Source organism: Marmota monax, unplaced genomic scaffold (assembly GCF_021218885.2).
Source record: "Marmota monax isolate L192 unplaced genomic scaffold, Marmota_monax_Labrador192_F-V1.1 WCK01_AAM20220418_F8-fsc00006, whole genome shotgun sequence".
Classification (NCBI taxonomy): Eukaryota; Metazoa; Chordata; class Mammalia; order Rodentia; family Sciuridae; genus Marmota; species Marmota monax.
The window spans coordinates 5,039,072-5,057,145 of NW_026693712.1; the positions used below are offsets into that span (position 1 = coordinate 5,039,072).

Genomic DNA, 18,074 nt, shown 5'->3' on the forward strand with positions numbered 1-18,074 from the left:
CCAACCAAGCCATCATCTCATCCATCGTCTCTCCACAGGTGATGATGATAGTCTTCTTGCTGGGATCCCTGCTTCTTCCTCAGATTTCACTAGAGTCAGTTTTCTGTATTGAGACCTGAGTGATCTTGTTAAAATATGCTCCAGAGCATGATGCTTTTCCTCCCTGAACTCCCCAGTGTTTCCCATAAGGTTAGAATAATCTCCATGATCCACCAAGCCCTGCATGATCTGACTCCTTCCCACCCTCCTTCCTTTGAGGATGTCACACTGCTTTACAGCCTCTGACTCCCTCCTCTGGAACACACGAGTTTCATTTTTGCCTTTGTTCTTGATCTTTCTTCTGCCCTAAATGCTGTTCTCCTTGGAGCCTTTCATGGCTTCCTTTGGTCAATTAGATCTTACCTATCTTACTCTATCACATCTCTATCACATCTCCTCTTTAATCTTGTTCCAAATGGCTCTCTGAAAATATTTGTTTCTTTTTGTATGTCTTCTCCTCCAGGATGTAAGCCACATAAAAACATGAGTTTTGTCTGTTTTATTCACTGTGGTCTAGCTATCTCAATGTCTAGCATGGTGCGAGACATGCAGTAATGTTCAGTAAATATTTACAGATGGAAAGAATGAAGGTATAAATGTGCCAGGAACAGTAATGAACATAAAAACGAGATATGAGAAATGAGTAAGATTGCTTCTTCTTTAAAGGGGCTTTCTTTCAGCTTAATCAAGGAACTGAAGGTTGGAAACAAACTGGTCAAACCTTTGAAGGAGTCATGGACCAAGTAGCAGAAGATGAAGAAAAAGGGCAGAAGTTGAAGCCTTTCATCTGTGGGTTTAAGAAGCACGGCCTCCTTGGCTTTGGGATTCACCCCGGTTCTGTGCAAAGTAGGCTCAATCATCCTGGGGACTTAGAAGAAGAGTCCTTGCCCATAAACTGGCAGCTGAAATAAAACTGTAGAAGCTAAGCCAATTATAACAGATAGTTTTCATGAATGTGGAGGAAAATGTGAAATCAGGAGCTCCTCACATGCAGGAGAGAATACATGGTAGGGTAAGCATCAAGTGTATTACTCATGCAGAGTGAGACTTCTGAATTGGTGATCACATGATGAAGAAGTTTGTTTGAAAGTCAACTATTATGTGAATGGAGAAAGCTTAACAGTTTGCCATCTAAACATTTGCATATTCCTTTTCAAGGTGAGGATTTTGTATGACAGTGTAGAACTTAGTTGTTCATTTGTACCCAAATGCAGTATGAACAGTGAGAAATTAGGCAAGGAAATTCAGACTACAAATTATTCCAAATCACATAGCAATGACTAGAATTTCATTAACATTTTTAGACTCTCCTTTTTATCAAATAAATAGCAGGGAATAACTTAGCCCACTTTTAAAAAAATGTTCATACAAAGAACAGAAATATTAGCTCATAAATCTTAATAATTTCTTGCATATAAACATGTAAGAACCATTTTCTGGCTGCGGTGATGTGCTTCTTGGCTCCTCTGCATAGAATGAGATAATGATGCTCTTCAGATGATCCTGTGGACCCTCTTGTTCCCATCTCATATTGTTTAGGCTACAGCTGATTCTAATGGATGCACGTTCATCTTGTCATAGAGGTTTATATTGTCAGCTGGCTGAAATTAAATTTTCTAGATTATTTGTAATTCGTTCTCTTTCATGGCTATAGCTGATACCTTATTGTTTGTGATTGTGACAAAGAATGTTTTTTTAATACTTGAAGATTTCCTTAGAGGCATTTTTTGTTGTTGTTGTTGTTTAAAAAAACTAATCACCCTTTATTCTTCTATAGTCAGAGCATCTTTTAATTCTTAGAAAATCTACTTGATCTCAAAGAGTTTGAGCATTTGTTCTTGGAGCCTGGAGCAAATTAAACGTACTTAAGATGCATGAAACTAATAAAGGATAGAAAATAATGAAATGGTAATATTTAATCTTACTTATAAAGGCTAATCTATTAGGTTAAATGGTAGAGGTTATAAGAGCATACCTCTTGGTCCATAAACTAATGCCATTTTTAAAAATTGTGTGAAAACTGAATGATATTGTTATTGCACAAAACTAGTGGAGGGAACTTTCAAAGAAAGTTCACATTTTAATGGAATTGATTTGAACTCTAGCCTAGTATATAACCCAAATATTCTATTCATACATTCAAGAAAATCAGCCACTTAAAAAATAACCTTACTTTGTAAAATTAGTACTACATAAACAGATTTATTCATTCTGTAAGTCAGTTCTTAGACTATTCAGACCACATCAAATTTTAAAATTTCTTTAAGAGAGAAGGATTTTTTTTTTTTAAAGATAGAAGCAAGAGACTGGGAATAGAATTTTGTACTACATAAAATAACTAACTAGTATATAGAAAATGTGAAAAAAGCTCCTGCAAATTAATAAGAAAAAAAATCCCTTTTATTTTTGAATAGGCCAAGGATACAAGAAGACAATTCAGAGGCTAGAAAACCTGATTAGCTAATTAACATATACATGGTTGTGTTTGTAATAACCAGGGAAATTCGGATTAAAGGAACAGATACTATTTCTCACCATCTAGTTGGCAAAGGCTAAGAAGTCTAAAAATATCAAGAGTTAGTAAGGTTGTGAAAGGAAGTTTTCATATAGCACTCCCATGAAAGTAGATTATCTGAGGAACTTTAGATGTCAGTTTGGCTTTCTTCTGGGTAAATTTTAGTATGTGTGCACCATACAATCCAGCAATTTTATTTCTAACTCTTTATAATTCTTTAAAAATTTTTTTGTAGTTGTAGATGGACAGAATGACTTTGTTTTTATTTTAATGTGGTCCTAAGGAATGAATCCAGTGACTCCCATGTGGTAGGCAAGCACTCTGCCATTGAGCTATAGACCCAGCCCTCTTTATAATTCTTGTATATACTTTAGGGAAATCCTTGCATACATGTATGGAGGAGGATATAATCTTTGCATGTTTGTAATAGGGAAGACATAGAAATAACATGACCAAGTATGGGTAATAGCTAAATGTATTGTGAGGCTGTTAATCTGGTGACATGCTGTACAGTGGGGAATAGTTATGGAGTAGAGGGAGTGAGGGCTTCCCAGGGGAGATGGGGTTCAGGTGAGTATTGAAGGCTAAGTATCTAGGACCACCATTGTGCAAATACTTACTATCTTTATTTTGGACATGAGAGACTAAAGGCAGAGACCTTAAATGATTTGCCTAAAATCCCACATTAAGAAAACAAAACCCTCAATGCCAACAGGTTGATTTGAAAAATTAAAGGTAATATTCCATTACAATGCACTGCTATCTAACATTCTACTATATTAGTAGATATGTCAATATTGGGAGATGTTGGTATCATATTATTGGGCAGAAAAAGCATAGTGATGTGCTTTTTCCTGTATGTATTTTATGTAAAAACTAATAAATACATAGGCAATTCCATGTATTATTTCTGAACACATGCTCAAATACACACCCTCAGACTAGAAGGAAACAGACTAAAACCATGACATTGTTACCTTTAGAGAAGGGATTAAGAAGGAACTGGAAGCCAGGCCTGCTTTCTCTACAGTGTATTATTTCTGGCAATCAGTGATGCAGTGATGCTCATAACAGTTAATTTTCAGTGGTGGATGCCTGGGCCTTTGTCATGATATTATATATAGTCTCCTGTATTCAGGAGACTAAATTTTTCTAAAAAAAACTATATTAAAAGTTTCAAATCATCCTTTTAGCATTGAGGGCCTCCTTTTCTTATCGTGGGATTTTAGGCAAATCGTTATGAAGGTGGTAAGTACTTGCACCACGGTGGTCTTGAATCCTTATACCTCAATACTCATCTCAAGCCCTACCTCCTCTGTGAAAACCTCTCTCCCTTTCTTCTCCCTCCTCTGTGTCCAAGGGTGATATAGACATAGGTCCTCTGTGTTCTTCAAATCATGTGCACTTGAACCCTGAGCATGTTATTAAATGATAGATCTCACTGTGGAAATCCTAGCTAGTCTCTGTTAGTGACAAGTAGTGCATGCTCAGTATATATGATTAGTAGCCAGAGGAGATGCTTATAACAATAAGACAATAATGAAAGAATAAACAAGCAAAATAATACAAATAGGATAAGACTTCATAAAACAAGTCATCCTGTAACAACTCCCAAGGTTGTTGTTATTCTTTTGATGTCAATGAATAAATGTAATACTCCCAAATCCTTACTTAATCTTAGCCCATAATTTATATCCTTGAGATTTTTATGCACCACTAGTAGGATCTAGGGTCATCAATATGCTTTCATAGAGAGACACCCACATATATGTTTAGGTGCTTTAAACCACAAACATCTCACATCTTTTTTTTTTCTGGTTCGTAATTTGAGCTAAACCTACACTGATGTTATAAAATGACAGTTCATGCTTTGAAATTCATTTAACAAACATTTTTAACAAAGAATAAAGATTCTTTTTCAGCCAATGAATGAAATTAACCTAAATGGCACTGTGTGGTTGTCCGTGGTGATTGCTGGCACTCTGTCAGCTCTTGGAGGGTTTTGACATGTGAAGGACATGGGGTTTTAGTGCTTTCAGGGGATCTGGAAAATATATTTTTATTGTTCTTCTTCATGGATGGAGAAGCTTTACAAAGTTGTTTTATTTTTAAAGCGCTTGATGTTTTGAATGAGGGTCTTTTCTTCTGTGTTAACAAAGGGAAGGACACACCACAGCCTTGTTAGCCTGAAGCACGAGGAATGAAATCATAGGGAGATAAAAGACCCTGAGGATGGAGGCTTAAGAAGAAAGGGTGTGTGTTTCAGGAAGAACCGTGGTTTCCTATCTTCTGAGACAGCAGAAAACTATTTTGTTCTCTTCTTCTTAAAAAAAAACAACACTCTGTAGAAGTAATTTTTAAAGTAACTTATTTGTGCTTTGCCTGGATCTTAGAAGATTAAGGGCTGAATTTTCTCTCCTATTAATTTCTCTTGTAGTCATAGATTTTCCTGTTAAAGTCAATGGAGAGCATCCATGGCCAAACTTCATGTAAAAATTTTCAAGTCAGTATGCAGACATTGATATGTCCTGAGAGATACTTGACATTTTTGCATGGTAAGGGCACTCACAGCCTCAGTTATGTCAAACAGCAACCCTGGTGAGGGTAGTCATACAATGAAAGCTGACATCTCTTTCCCCAGATGAGCTTGATTTCTAAGATTCAGTATATCATCCACCTGTAAGGTTATGGTAAAAATCTATCCCCATGGTTGCTGATCCCCATGTAATTTTACAATTAGGCTTAGATTTCAGAATTATTAAAATAAATCCTGACCTATTCGCTTCATCTAGATTTGTTTAGATCTAACACAACAATACTTTTTTTGCTCTCTGTAATTCAGAATGAGTTACTTAAATGAAGCATCATGAAGTTCAGAACATGTTTCAAGGTTGCCTCTGAGGCCTTACTTGGTAAACCAGGGCACAGATAAGCTGAGGCAAAATCAAGGCAGTTTGAAGTTTGGTGCACACTAATTTGGTAGAATTTCCCGGATTTTATTTATGACAACCTATTCTTTACACTAAGGTGGGGGTTACTAAGAAATTCATGTGTTTGGTTTTTTTTCTCCTTTTACATATATAGGCCCCATGTCTAAGCCTATACTGCTGGACATACAGTCATCAGTAAGTGGAGTATTTCCAAACCCAATTTTTAATTGGCAATTATAAAAAGGATGTGAGGTAGTGCTAAGTTTCATTGCAGATCTGAGCTTTTTCTGGTTGCCTTTATAAAAGTAAATGAGGGGTCCAGGGATTGCTTTTTACTTCGTAACTTTAGTTTTGAAATTTGCATTGTGAGAAACAAGTCATTCTTTTTGGCATGAATGATTGATGCAAGACAAACAAATAATAAAATCCAATATCAGACTTCTTGTTCCAGCTTCATCTACAGATGGTGGAAATTGTCCTAGGAGTAGAATGTTTTAATATGCAAACCACAGAATAAAATTTCTGCTGCTACTGGATCAGTGCTGTGCCACACACAACAACAAGGGCAATTTGTATCGTTAGTGTGTTCCACTAGTCTTATTTTATAAAAATAAAGTTAGTTATAACAAGGGTCAGAGCCTTGCCCGTGTTTCCATAGTTGTGAAGTGCATGTGGCCTGGCCTGCCCTGGGTCTGTCTGATGTTCAGTGGTTATACCCTCTCCTTGAGCCAAAGAGTGATTGAGGCAGTAAGATTGGCAGCCATTATGAAGTCAAACAACAACAAGTGCTGGAGAGGATGTGGGGAAAAGGGTACTCTTGTACATTGCTGGTGGGACTGCAAACTGGTGCGGCCAATCTGGAAAACAGTATGGAGACTCCTGGGAAAGCTGGGAATGGAACCACCATTTGACCCAGCTATTGCCCTTCTTGGACTTTTCCCTGAAGACCTTAAAAGAGCGTACTACAGGGATACTGCTACATCGATGTTCATAGCAGCACAATTCACAATTGCTAGACTGTGGAACCAACCCAGATGCCCTTCAATAGATGAATGGATAAAAAAAATGTGGCATTTATACACCATGGAGTATTACGCAGCACTAAAAAATGACAAAATCATAGAATTTGCAGGGAAATGGATGGCACTAGAGCAGATTATGCTTAGTGAAGCTAGCCAATCCCTAAAAAACAAATACCAAATGTCTTCTTTGATATAATGAGAGCAACTAAGAACAGAGCAGGGAGGAAGAGCAGGAAGAAAAGATTAACATTAAACAGATACATGAGGTGGGATGGAAAGGGAGAGAAAAGGGAAATTGCATGGTAATGGAGGGAGACCCTCATTGTTATACAAAATTACATATAAGAGGTTGTGAGGGGAATGGGAAAATAAACAAGGAGAGATATGAATTACAGTGGATGGGGTAGAGAGAGAAGACGGGAGGGGAGGGAGGGGGGATGGTAGAGGATAGGAAAGGTAGCAGAATACAACAGTTACTAATAGGGCATTATGTAAAAATGTGGATGTGTAACCGATGTGATTCTGCAATCTGTATTTGGGGTAAAATTGGGAGTTCATAACCAACTTGAATCTAATGTATGAAATATGATATGTCAAGAGCTTTATAATGTTTTGAACAACCAATAAAAAAAATTAAAAAACAAAAAACAAAAAAACAAAAAAACAAAGAGTGATTGAGGGATTTTATAACAAGGTGAATTTGGAGGTAGACATCACCTAAAGCCAAAATGATTTCATCTCCTGGAGCTGAAGGAATCCTTGGATGATGAGACAATGCATTAGCGTGCCCTTATTCCTTCCTCCAGAGCGCTTCTCAGTTTGGCATTTCTGTTTCTCTCTCATTATGTTCCTTTCATTGCCCTTTGTCTACATGAAGGCAGGAGACTTAATAGATTATTTCCATGTGTTCAAAGACTACCCAATGCCTGTTTTTTGTTTATTTGTTTTTATGTCAAACGTGATTGTGGACTTGTTGGTATGTTTTTTTGTCATAACTATTCTCATTAACATACCTTAAAGCCTGGGAATTGTCATTTTAGTCAACCAAGTATTAAGTCTCAGCTGTGAGGCTTTTGTTCTAGAATCTTCCCCTTTGGAAATCAGCAGAAACTATCAATCTATACTGATTTTAATTTTGTATTTGGTGTCCACCATTTGTTTGGGATGGCCAACATGGTGTGGGGGCAGATGGAAACTTTGGAGGCACCACGCTGATAGGATTGGGTTCAACTCTCACTTTGCCACTTGAATACTATGGGGCTTTGAGCATATTACCATCTGAGTTCATTTTGTACATAGAAATATTATAATACTTATGCCTGTCTCATTGAGTTATTGTAAGATTTAAATAACATAGCTTTGTAGTGTCTCCAGTAATGCTTGATGCACATTAGAAACTTGATATCTCTTAGAAATTCTCTCCCCAACTTATATACCTCCATATGCCCCCTCCCCATCTTCTTTACATGGAATTGGGCTCAGGGTTTGAGATAGGTTAGGAGAGGAAAATATACCTGGAATCTTTATTAATGATTTTATGGACTTCTCTGCTTAGAAAAGTTGCAGTTCTCTACATTCACAATCACTTTTATTCACCTACCAAGTATTTCTTGAGTGATGCTCGTGTGTCAGGTGCTACATGGGCCTAGTTTTCAGGTCTGTATGCTCCTAAAACTAAGAGCTTCAGTAATATTTTCACAGTGCATTTTCAGGTTTTTTGTTTGTTTGTTTGCATAAAATTCTTACCAACTTGAAGAAGCTCTTCAGATATGACCATACCCTGAATCTTATTTTTCCTTTGATAAATGTTCAATGTTCTCACTTCTAAAGTAACTTTCTATTTTCAGTCCTCTTAAACTCTTCCTAAACTCCTAAAGTCAATTATTAATCACAGAGTCTTGCTCAGTATCATTTGCTGCTCTGCCTTAATGGATCATGTTGGGCAAAAACATAATTGTAGGATATTCTATCTACACAAAATGTAATTTCAGTATTCCCATTGTAGAAGAGACTCATGAAAAGAACTTGTTATTTTGTGAGCAGAAAGTCTTGTGTTTAGGTACTGATACCACCACTTGCTAGTTGGGCATTTTTGGACATTTTATCTAAATGTTCTAATCCTAAATATTCTCTTTGTGCTATATGTGATGAAGATTCTCATCTTGCTTTAAATGTCAGGAAGACTAGAAAGAGGTGTGTAAAGCATGAAGCACTGATCTTGTCATGATATAAATGTTCAGCACATAGAATCATTAAAAATAAAACTTCTTGATGGTTGTTCTGGTTTGAGTCTTAAATGTCCCCCACAGTTTATGTGTTAAAGGCTTAGTCCACAACTGATGGCATTAATGGGAGGTGATGAAAACGAGGAGCTAAGGTCTAGAGGAAGGAGGTGAGATTACTGGGGGTATGCCCTTGAGGGAGATATTGTTACTCTGGCCCTTCTTCCTCTTTCTCTCTCTTCCATGAGGTGAGCATCTTTCCTCTGCCTCACATTTCTGCCATGATGCTCTGCCATACTCACAAAAGCAACAGGTCAGTGTCCATAGACTGAAATCTCTGAAACTGTGTACCAAAAATAAATCTTTCTTCCTTTTAAGTTTTTTTGTCTCAGGTAAATCTTTTATCTCAGGTCAAAGAAATGGAGAGCTGGCTAGTACAGTTGTTTTTCTTCTATATACTTATTGTAGAACATTTAGAAGATAGTTAAACTAAGTGAATGAGAGAAAATGCAAGCATAATCTCAAGACACAGAGATACCCAGTGGTACCATTTTACTGTGCAAATGTTCAATGTCCCACTGTTTCCCTGTCTTAGTCATTTTTTCCCTTTTCTCCCATCCTCCACATATCAAGTCCAACCATATGTAATTACTGTATTTGGCCATTTTTAACCTAAATTAGTGACAGTTTTATCTGGCTCATTCTAATACATTGCTAAAATTGAATATTTTCCATACAAATTTTAATCTACTTTGTACAATTATGATGTTGCAAACATTCTTCCAGTTCATTAAATATTCTTCTGAAATGAAATAGAACCAAAGTAACACCATTTTGTTCTGACCTAACTCCATTGTATGCTTACTTAAAATGTTTTCTTTTCAGTCTCCTGATAGCCGTATCTATGTTTACAGTACAGGAGGATCTTCCCTTGTCCCTGACTATGGCCCTGAAGTATAACAAAATGACTCTGAAATGTGTAATCAAAACATTCTTTTATGTAATCAAAATATTTGTCTGAACAGATATTTCTAACCTACGTGTACCTCAATTGTTCTTATGGTTTTTGTCTTTATAAACTCTGTACTTCCCAAATTCAGGTACTGGGGAGTTTCTTTGAGGCACGAATCTGCTCCTAGCCTGGCATGCTCATTAAAAGACCTTTTTTTTCCCTTGTAATTTGGCTCAATATGCACGGTGGTCAGTAACTCTTGTGCACTCTATAACACTTCTATAATATAACTTTTAATTGTGTAAAGTATTCTGTTGCACGATCATGTAATTTTTTCAAAGGCCCCCTCTTACTGGAAAATTAAGTTGCTTCCTGTTTGTTTTTTTGTTATTAACAGTGCTGAGATAAACATCCTTACAACTTTGGAGAGAGTAAAATATAGTAGCTTCATTCATAGACTCTGGAGACAATATGTCTGTATTCAATCTTTTATTATCTGTAAAACTTTGAGCAGGTCACCTGGTTCTTGATTTTTTTTTATTTTTATTTTTATCTGACACAGGGAAAACAATGGTACCTATTCCACGTAGGCCCCTGAGACTTATTTCATCTCAAGTGCTCAGAATAGAGTCTTTGGAAACACTTCAGTATTATTAATGAGTTAGATATTCAGCTATTATGAGTTGTTAGTGTCTTTACATATGTATATACTCATTTCTTTGAGAAAAATTCCCCGAAGAGGAATTGCTAGACAGAAGGCTTTCAAAATACTTTGCCAGAGTAAAGTATATAAAAGTCTCTAAAAAGGATGTGGTTATTTACTCTCCTGTAGTACTGTTTAAGAGTGCTGGTTTCTACATGGTGGGAAAGGTTAGCATTGTCACTGTATTGGTCTTGACATTATAATTATCCTACTCATGACTCAGGTTGAACAAATTTTCACAGTTTATCATCCTTGAAGTCAGAAAGCATCCAACCATCATTGTCAACAGGTGACTTTCATGAAGTGTTTGTACAAAACTTTCTGTTGACAACTGCTAAGATCAAGAAAGAGTGTCAGTGTGTCTTAACATCTATGAAATTGAATTTCACTGGGAAGATATGAAACAGGCAAACATAAATAAAAATTGTGATCTAAGTACAAAATAAGTAAGGGAAAATATATTACATCTTAAATTGGATTTCAAAAATGTGCCTAAAGGATAGAGGTTGATGGACTATTTTTGGAACACTGGGAAGGATTGACAGAGGGAGAGGACAGGTCTACTATCTCTACTTAATACAGTTCTACTTCTTTCTTTTTGTTATGCATACAGGTATAAAAGATGATAATTATTGCAATTGCATACAAGTCCATGATGATATTCATGGACATTTTGGCTGTTACATGCATTATTTTCTCTGAGCGTAATGCCTTCAGCAGACCTCACCCCCTCACACCCCTACTTCCTTTATCTAAATATGGTACACTCAGCATTTAGGACTCCGCTTAGGCATCATTTTAGCTGAGAAGGCTTTCCTGATGCACCAACAGTGGTTAAGTATCATTGCTGTGTTTCCCATTGTGTCTCATCCATATCCTTCCCTGTGTAATAAAATACACAGTATTTTATTACCTAACAATGTAATGTCTGTTCCATTAAACTGAAAGCTTCTAGAGATGTAGTGTATCGTTGTCTGTTGAACCATAGGTGAAGCTCCTTATCTGGCACATTGCAGGTACTTAATAGATTTCAACTGAATAAATCTCAGCTCAGCCAATGAATGTGACCTATGTTTTCTGGGGTCTTTGGAAGTTGCAGCCCTAAGGGTTCCAGTGTGAGTTCATTGTTTTGGCAGAATCCAATGCTTTACAATTTTTCACTAAGGGTTGGAGCATGGATTATGTAATTCTGATTCTACACAGTAGTTTAAAATTCCTTTTATTTCTGACCTATTATGAGAGCTTATTAGAGCAAGCTGTCTGTGCCTGTCTGAGACTCTCATTAAGTTGTCTCTAGAAACATCTGCATGAATCTGGGCATATTGCATCTGAGAGCCCATTTCCAGCTGTTAGCACAGTAAGAGCTGAAACCAGAAGCTGAAAATGAGTCATCATTCACTAGCATTTAGGCTCCTTTCAACTTAATGTGAAACAAAATTTTGTTCCTTTACTTCTTTTTCCCTTTAGGATCTTCCAGCTCTTTCCTTGTTATCTAAGTTTTTCTAGCTGTCTGAGAGTAACCAGCCAGTCACTTTCTCTTGTAGAGCGGAGAAGAAGATCCTGCCCCTTGAGATTAAAGTCTTAACAAAAAGATGTCAGATTGTTTGAATTTAGACTTTCTCTAAACTCTCTGTTCAAACATAGTGTGTGAACTTAGGATAATTGGCCAAATTCTGAACTAACATAAAGAGCAAATTCTGCTTCTTGTCTAGACAAAGTCAGCACACCCTGGAACTTTTAGGAATTAGGGAAGAAAGCTGGCTTTTTAAGCTGTAGACTGTGAAACTCACTGGAATACATTTAAGAATGAGTGTTTTGAAGTAGTTAACTACAACATCTGAAGAAAGGAAAGGAAGTCACAGAGATGCCTGAATCCAACCCAGGCTTCTGTGTCCTCCCTGCTCTACTTCCTGACTATTTGTCTGTAAACTTCTCTGGGTGGATTTTCACCCTCAGAATAGCTCATATTGATGTACAGTATTCACATTGTGAGGTCTGTGTATCAGTGGCTTTTCAGGAAAACACAGCCCAAAGCAGGGAAGCTGTCACTTCAAAGCATGCCAGAGTGCTTAGATATAGCCGAGAAATTAACCATGTCGGCGTGATAATATTTCTTTAAAAGGCCCCGACTCTTTTTTCTATGTTGATAATTATCAATTGCTGCTATAGACTCATTTCTATCATGAGGACATGTCTTAAGGAAGTGTGTGTGTGTGTGTGTGTGTGTGTGTGTGTAATCCTAAGAAAATAGAGCTGGAACTAGTCTCCATCTGACTGCTTTTCTGGGAAATTGTTTAATGGGACATAGAAAAGGGTCATGAAGCAGAGGAGAGACAAGTTCTGTCCCCTCACTGCTTCTTTCTACCACTCTGCTGTTATAAAACATGTTCTATAAAATGTGTGTGTCCAGAGCTCACTCTTATCATAATGCCACAGTGGAAAATAACTAGAATCAGCTAATACAATTTTTTAAAGTGCTTTTGGCATGATCTTGGTATTCTTACCAAGGTAATTTTATTGGCTAAAATTGTCTTTTATGTCAACCAACAAATTTTCCTTGAACATAGGGAGCAGTTGGGTACTAACTCAATATCTCAGGTTCTAAAACTTGGAATATGGGATATGAAACCCTTGGGAAGGGTTTAGCACAGAAGAATAGCAAAAAATAAACCTTTGGAAAATAAGTAGAAGTACTGGAGTAACAGTGTTTACTCTCAAAAAGAACAGGGTCAAGGTTACATTCATGTATCAGGAATAAGATCCTTTATGATACACACATTGGTGATCAACTGGGTCAACTCTATTGTGAGGAAGACAGGGGGAAAAGATTACATGATGGGATAATAGATTTGTCTTCATGGAAGGAAGAATTTCCCCCATACTCTTAAGGATTGATAAACCAGGAAATGGGTTATAAAAGACTATGGAATTTACTGTGGGGGACCTAATTTTTCCCTACTTGGGAAAGCTAAGAGGACCTAAAGGAACATACCGTGTAACTTTTTAAAATATATATATTTTTCCTTTAAGATCTCAGATTAAAAGTGTTACAATTTAAAAACCAAGTTCTGTTTCTCTATCCAGAGGCAATAAAAGAAACAACTGATATGAATGACAATGGGCTTAAAGCTCATTTTGGAATTATTACCTAATCTTATTTAGTGAAAGAAGATTGTGAGTTCTTAGGTAATTGCTTTCTTGATCTGCTTTAGGTTCAATAATTCTCTCTCATTGTTTTAAATTGTGTTAAAGTGTGTTTATTAAAATACTAATGAGACCAAAGCCATACTGATTAAAAATAGAATTATTCATTTAAACCTTTTGATATTATGAAATCAAAGGTGTACTCTAGTATTGGAAGATGGATCCTGCAATTCTAAAGAGCTGTTTGCTGTGTACCTAGAGTTATTGTTTAAAAATAATAGTTCAGTCTAGATCTGTTGAAGTTACAAAATTTTTATGGAATGAAACGACTTTTTAAATCATAAAACAATTTATCCTAAGAGCTTTAGATAGGGTGCCTCTCTTCTAGTGATTTTCATAGCATCTAATTAATAAATAAATGCATGCTGGCTGGGCAATACATATTGAGTAGGTTTTGTTTATCAACTCCCTTTGTAATTTTTTAGAATATTTGCAACTGAGGTTTTCCCCCTTTCCCACTCCTCCTTTTGTGCTCATTGACTTTATCTTGCGGCCTGTGTCTTACCTATTTTTATTTTTATTTGCTCTCCATTTTCAGTTTCAGGTTTTTCCTAATTTTTTTAGTAGGTCAGTACAATTAAAGACATTAGTCCATTATTTTTCTGCGTTTCTTTGGAAGGTAGCTGGTGTTACCCAATCACACACATGTTGACTGATACCTTGAAAGCAGATCTGCAGTTTCTTCCTTAAAGAAACCCTGAATGCAGCAGAGTCAGTCTGCTCCCCAGTAGCTGCCCTGGGTCCCTTCTCCTTCTTCACTGTCATCTTAAGGATTAGGCTCCCTCACTGATCTGAACTATTGCAGTTCTCCCTGCTCCATCTGTCTGCCTCTCATTGTTAGTCCCTTCCTTCCCTTTCTCCCATTTAGCAGGAAGCATATCTGTACCATCTCTCCATGTTTAAAATCCTTCATTACTGGTCCCTTGTATTCGAGATGCAGTCCACATCCCAATCTAACGTGTATAAAAGCCACCATCTGAGATCAATCCCAGATGCTTGGCCAGCCTGCTCTCGCTGCCACACCCCTAGCCTCCTCAGCTCATTCATTCATTACTCTAGCCACATCAAACTCCACGCTCTGGGTACAGGAAAAAGCCTGGGCAAAGAAGTGGTACTGGAAAATGAGATGATCCTTAAGCAATGGAGTATAAGATGTAGCCCAGTTGGTGCTAGGCATGTTTGTGCAACATTGCCATGAGTTGGTGCCGGGGCTCTGGTGCCCAGTTAAGGAATGGTGACAGGGTTAGCCAGTCATTCTCTCTAAGGAGAGGAAACTGTCTGCAGAGTTTGTCATGATCCACATCTGTACTCTGATACCCTCCTCTGTTTTTCTCCAACCTCAGCCTGTGATGGTGATCACTGGGGGCCTCACTGCAGCAGCCGGTGCCAGTGCAAAAATAAGGCTCTGTGCAACCCCATCACAGGGGCCTGCCACTGTGCTGCAGGATTCCGGGGCTGGCGCTGTGAGGACCGCTGCGAGCAGGGCACCTATGGTAACGATTGTCACCAGAAATGTCAGTGCCAGAATGGAGCTACCTGCGATCATGTCACAGGGGAATGCCGTTGCTCACCAGGATACACTGGAGCCTTGTAAGTGACACACTGCTGAGCAGTGTGGCAAAACCCACCCACTCTCTCCATTCCTGCTGTGCCACCATCATATTCCTTGTGCCTGGTTTCTCTTGCTGCCTGAATAGCTACTGACCAGTCTGGACTACGGGCCTGGATAAGGAGATAACCACTAGGTAATCCTGCTGTTTGGCTTTGAATGTCAGAGCTTAGTTAAAGTCCTAGGGCCAGCTTTCCAGCTTCCCTTTTAGTGAGGTGAAGGTAGTTAGAATGGCAATATTTGTGAGAGGTTGCAGCAGATTTGCATTTCTGCTCTGAATCTCTCATAGTTGCATTCACTGGTGACTGGTGACTGTTACTGGTGACTGTTAGTGGTCCAGGTTGTTCTGCTCTTTGTGGCAATTAATTAGCTGGATAAAGCTGGGTGGATTTATTATCTTAGAAAAGAGGAAAGGAGGACTTTCTATTACAAATAGTTCATAATAAAAAGATTAACTTGGTTATTTAATACCCACGGAAATATGTTGCTTTGTGGATATAAAGATATATGTATCACATCCATGTAGAATAAATGCAAATGCCTTAATTTTTTTCTGGAGAACATTGAAACAACTAGTTAACCTCCCATTACTTTCTTTATTTTGTGGGAAAGGCATTTTTAAGTTTGCTTCCATTAGCAAACAGAATAAGAGAATTTGCCATAAAAAAAGAAAAAAAAAGTGAGAGAGAAAAAACTTGTTTCCTTACTGAGAAAATTACACTTGTAAATCACCAAACCAAACACTTGGAAAAAATGCAGCTGATTAGGTAAATACTTCCTGCCAGCAGTGGCAATGTCTATGAAACAGGACTAAAGAGAAAAACTGCAATATCCTGGAGAGCCCTGATTTTCAGAAGAATGGACGATCATCTCACACTATTTAATTGGTAACATTGCTTTTATGGATTTTCATGAAGGTCACAGTTGAATAGGGGTGTGTGAAACATGGAGTGGCTTCACAGGAGAGCAAAAAAGACAAAGGCTTGGAGAAGAAGGTCCTTATGACATAGGTTAAAAGAATGGACACTTGTCAGTCTGGAGAAGAGAAAATTGAATATTGATTATGAACAATATGTGCCCAAAGAGGGTGATATGCAAATATTTCTACAATCTTTGAGGTTAGAACAAACACACTAACAAAAGTAGACTTACCTGTAGTGCAAGTTCTTTGTAAGAGTTTTATGGACAGTTCCTGTCACCAATGTATGTTTGGCCATTTTACTTCCAGGTGCTCTCAGGTAGGACAGATTTCCCTCGAACTGAACAGGTTTCATTAGAAAGTACCCCCAAACAAGAGAAGGACTAGGTGGCCCCTCAAAGATATGTCAGCCAATATGATTAATGTTCTTGGAATTAATTAATGAATAATAATTGAATGGAGAAAGTTTGTAGGTTTTAGGGTCCTGGGTGCTGTTATATCTGTGAACCTGAGGATGATGTGGTTGGGTAAGTAATGGTGTCTTCTTTTATACTTTAATCCCTCAGCTGTGAAGATCTCTGTCCTCCTGGCAAACATGGCCCACAGTGTGAGCAGAGATGCCCCTGTCAAAATGGAGGAGTGTGCCATCACGTCACTGGAGAATGCTCTTGCCCTTCTGGCTGGATGGTGAGCTTCCTTTCAACCCCCGCACCACCCCCCAAAGTCACCCGATCCAGGACATTCAAGCAAACACCCTGTGGAGGACATTAGTGCAAAAGAAAGTAGCAATGATGGTTAAAGGGTCCAGAATTGAAATTACTTATTAATTTAAAAATTCAAATCCTTTAGTCCAGAGAAGGCAGAAGGTAATTTAGTCCTAGACTTGAAGCACATTAAGGATCCTTAGGGAAAAAAATAGCAGCCATCTGTCCTGTATTTCCCCTAGGGATAAAAAGGAGACAAATACCTGGTCTCACACAGGATAGCAAGAGCTGAAAAACACTGGAGTTATTTAATAGTCATTTCCATAATTAGGTTTGTGGATTGTGTTGTTCTTTGAGAATATTATTCTAAATGTTATGTGAAAAAGTGTTACATAATTTGGTTATGTAAGTCTGGAGACACCCAAAGGTAAAGCAAGTGTACCTCCAGATACCAAGTACTGTAAAACTTCTCAGGGCCTTTGGTGTAATAATACAGGGGGAAGCTATGCTTCACGACACTTCCCAAACTTTGACCATGACCCTGTTTTCGCATAGCAATTTCACAGGCTTAGTGCTAGGTGGAAGACACAACACTAGAACATTGCCAATTAGACTCATCTGAGATCTGGAATTACATTTGTTCTCATCTCTATGGGGTGCTTTGTGCACATACCTGCTCGAAGGCAGAAGTATGAATGACCAATGTATGTTTCCTTCATTAATCATTGAGTAAAAAGAGCACTTTGCTTCCCTATCATTGACAAGGGTCCCAGAAGCTTGCAAAGATCTTTGTTCTTGCAAAGATCTCAAGTGACTTCTTAATTGCCAGATCCACTGAGGACTCTTCTGTTCCCATCCTGCTTCACTTCTCAGAGCTTTGACTCGTGGATCACACTTCCTTAACCTTTTCACCCTCCCCTTCCTACTTCTCTTACTAATGATCTCTTAGTTCCCCCTTCTTTTATATACCACATATTTACAGCATTTCCTAGATTTCAGTCTTATCTTTCTTCTCTTACTGTGAACCCTCTCCAAAAATCTCATATAGACCCAAAACTTTAAAAATTAGATACTGATTTCCCCAAATCTTGATCTCCCTGCCCTGAGCCCAGATGTGTATTTGTCACTCTCGTGTTAGACACCTGAGGCTTGATAATTGGAAATTTTCTTTATTGTGGGCATTGAACAGAGAACTGGCAGTCTACTCCCAAGGAACGTCTTGGAGAGTTCAAAATGTCAAGACCACGGGGGCAAG

General features: G+C 37.8%; 1 protein-coding gene across 2 annotated transcripts in view; it reads left to right on the forward strand.

Moving 5' to 3' along the window:
- Positions 1-18,074, forward strand: part of Megf10 (multiple EGF like domains 10) — a 168,328-nt gene that overhangs the window by 93,057 nt on the left and 57,197 nt on the right. For both annotated transcript variants that reach the window (XM_058584209.1, XM_058584208.1), the window contains exons 6-7: positions 14,931-15,177; positions 16,682-16,802. In XM_058584209.1, coding sequence (XP_058440192.1) covers positions 14,931-15,177; positions 16,682-16,802 — 368 coding nt within the window. The remainder of the gene's footprint in view (positions 1-14,930; positions 15,178-16,681; positions 16,803-18,074) is intronic.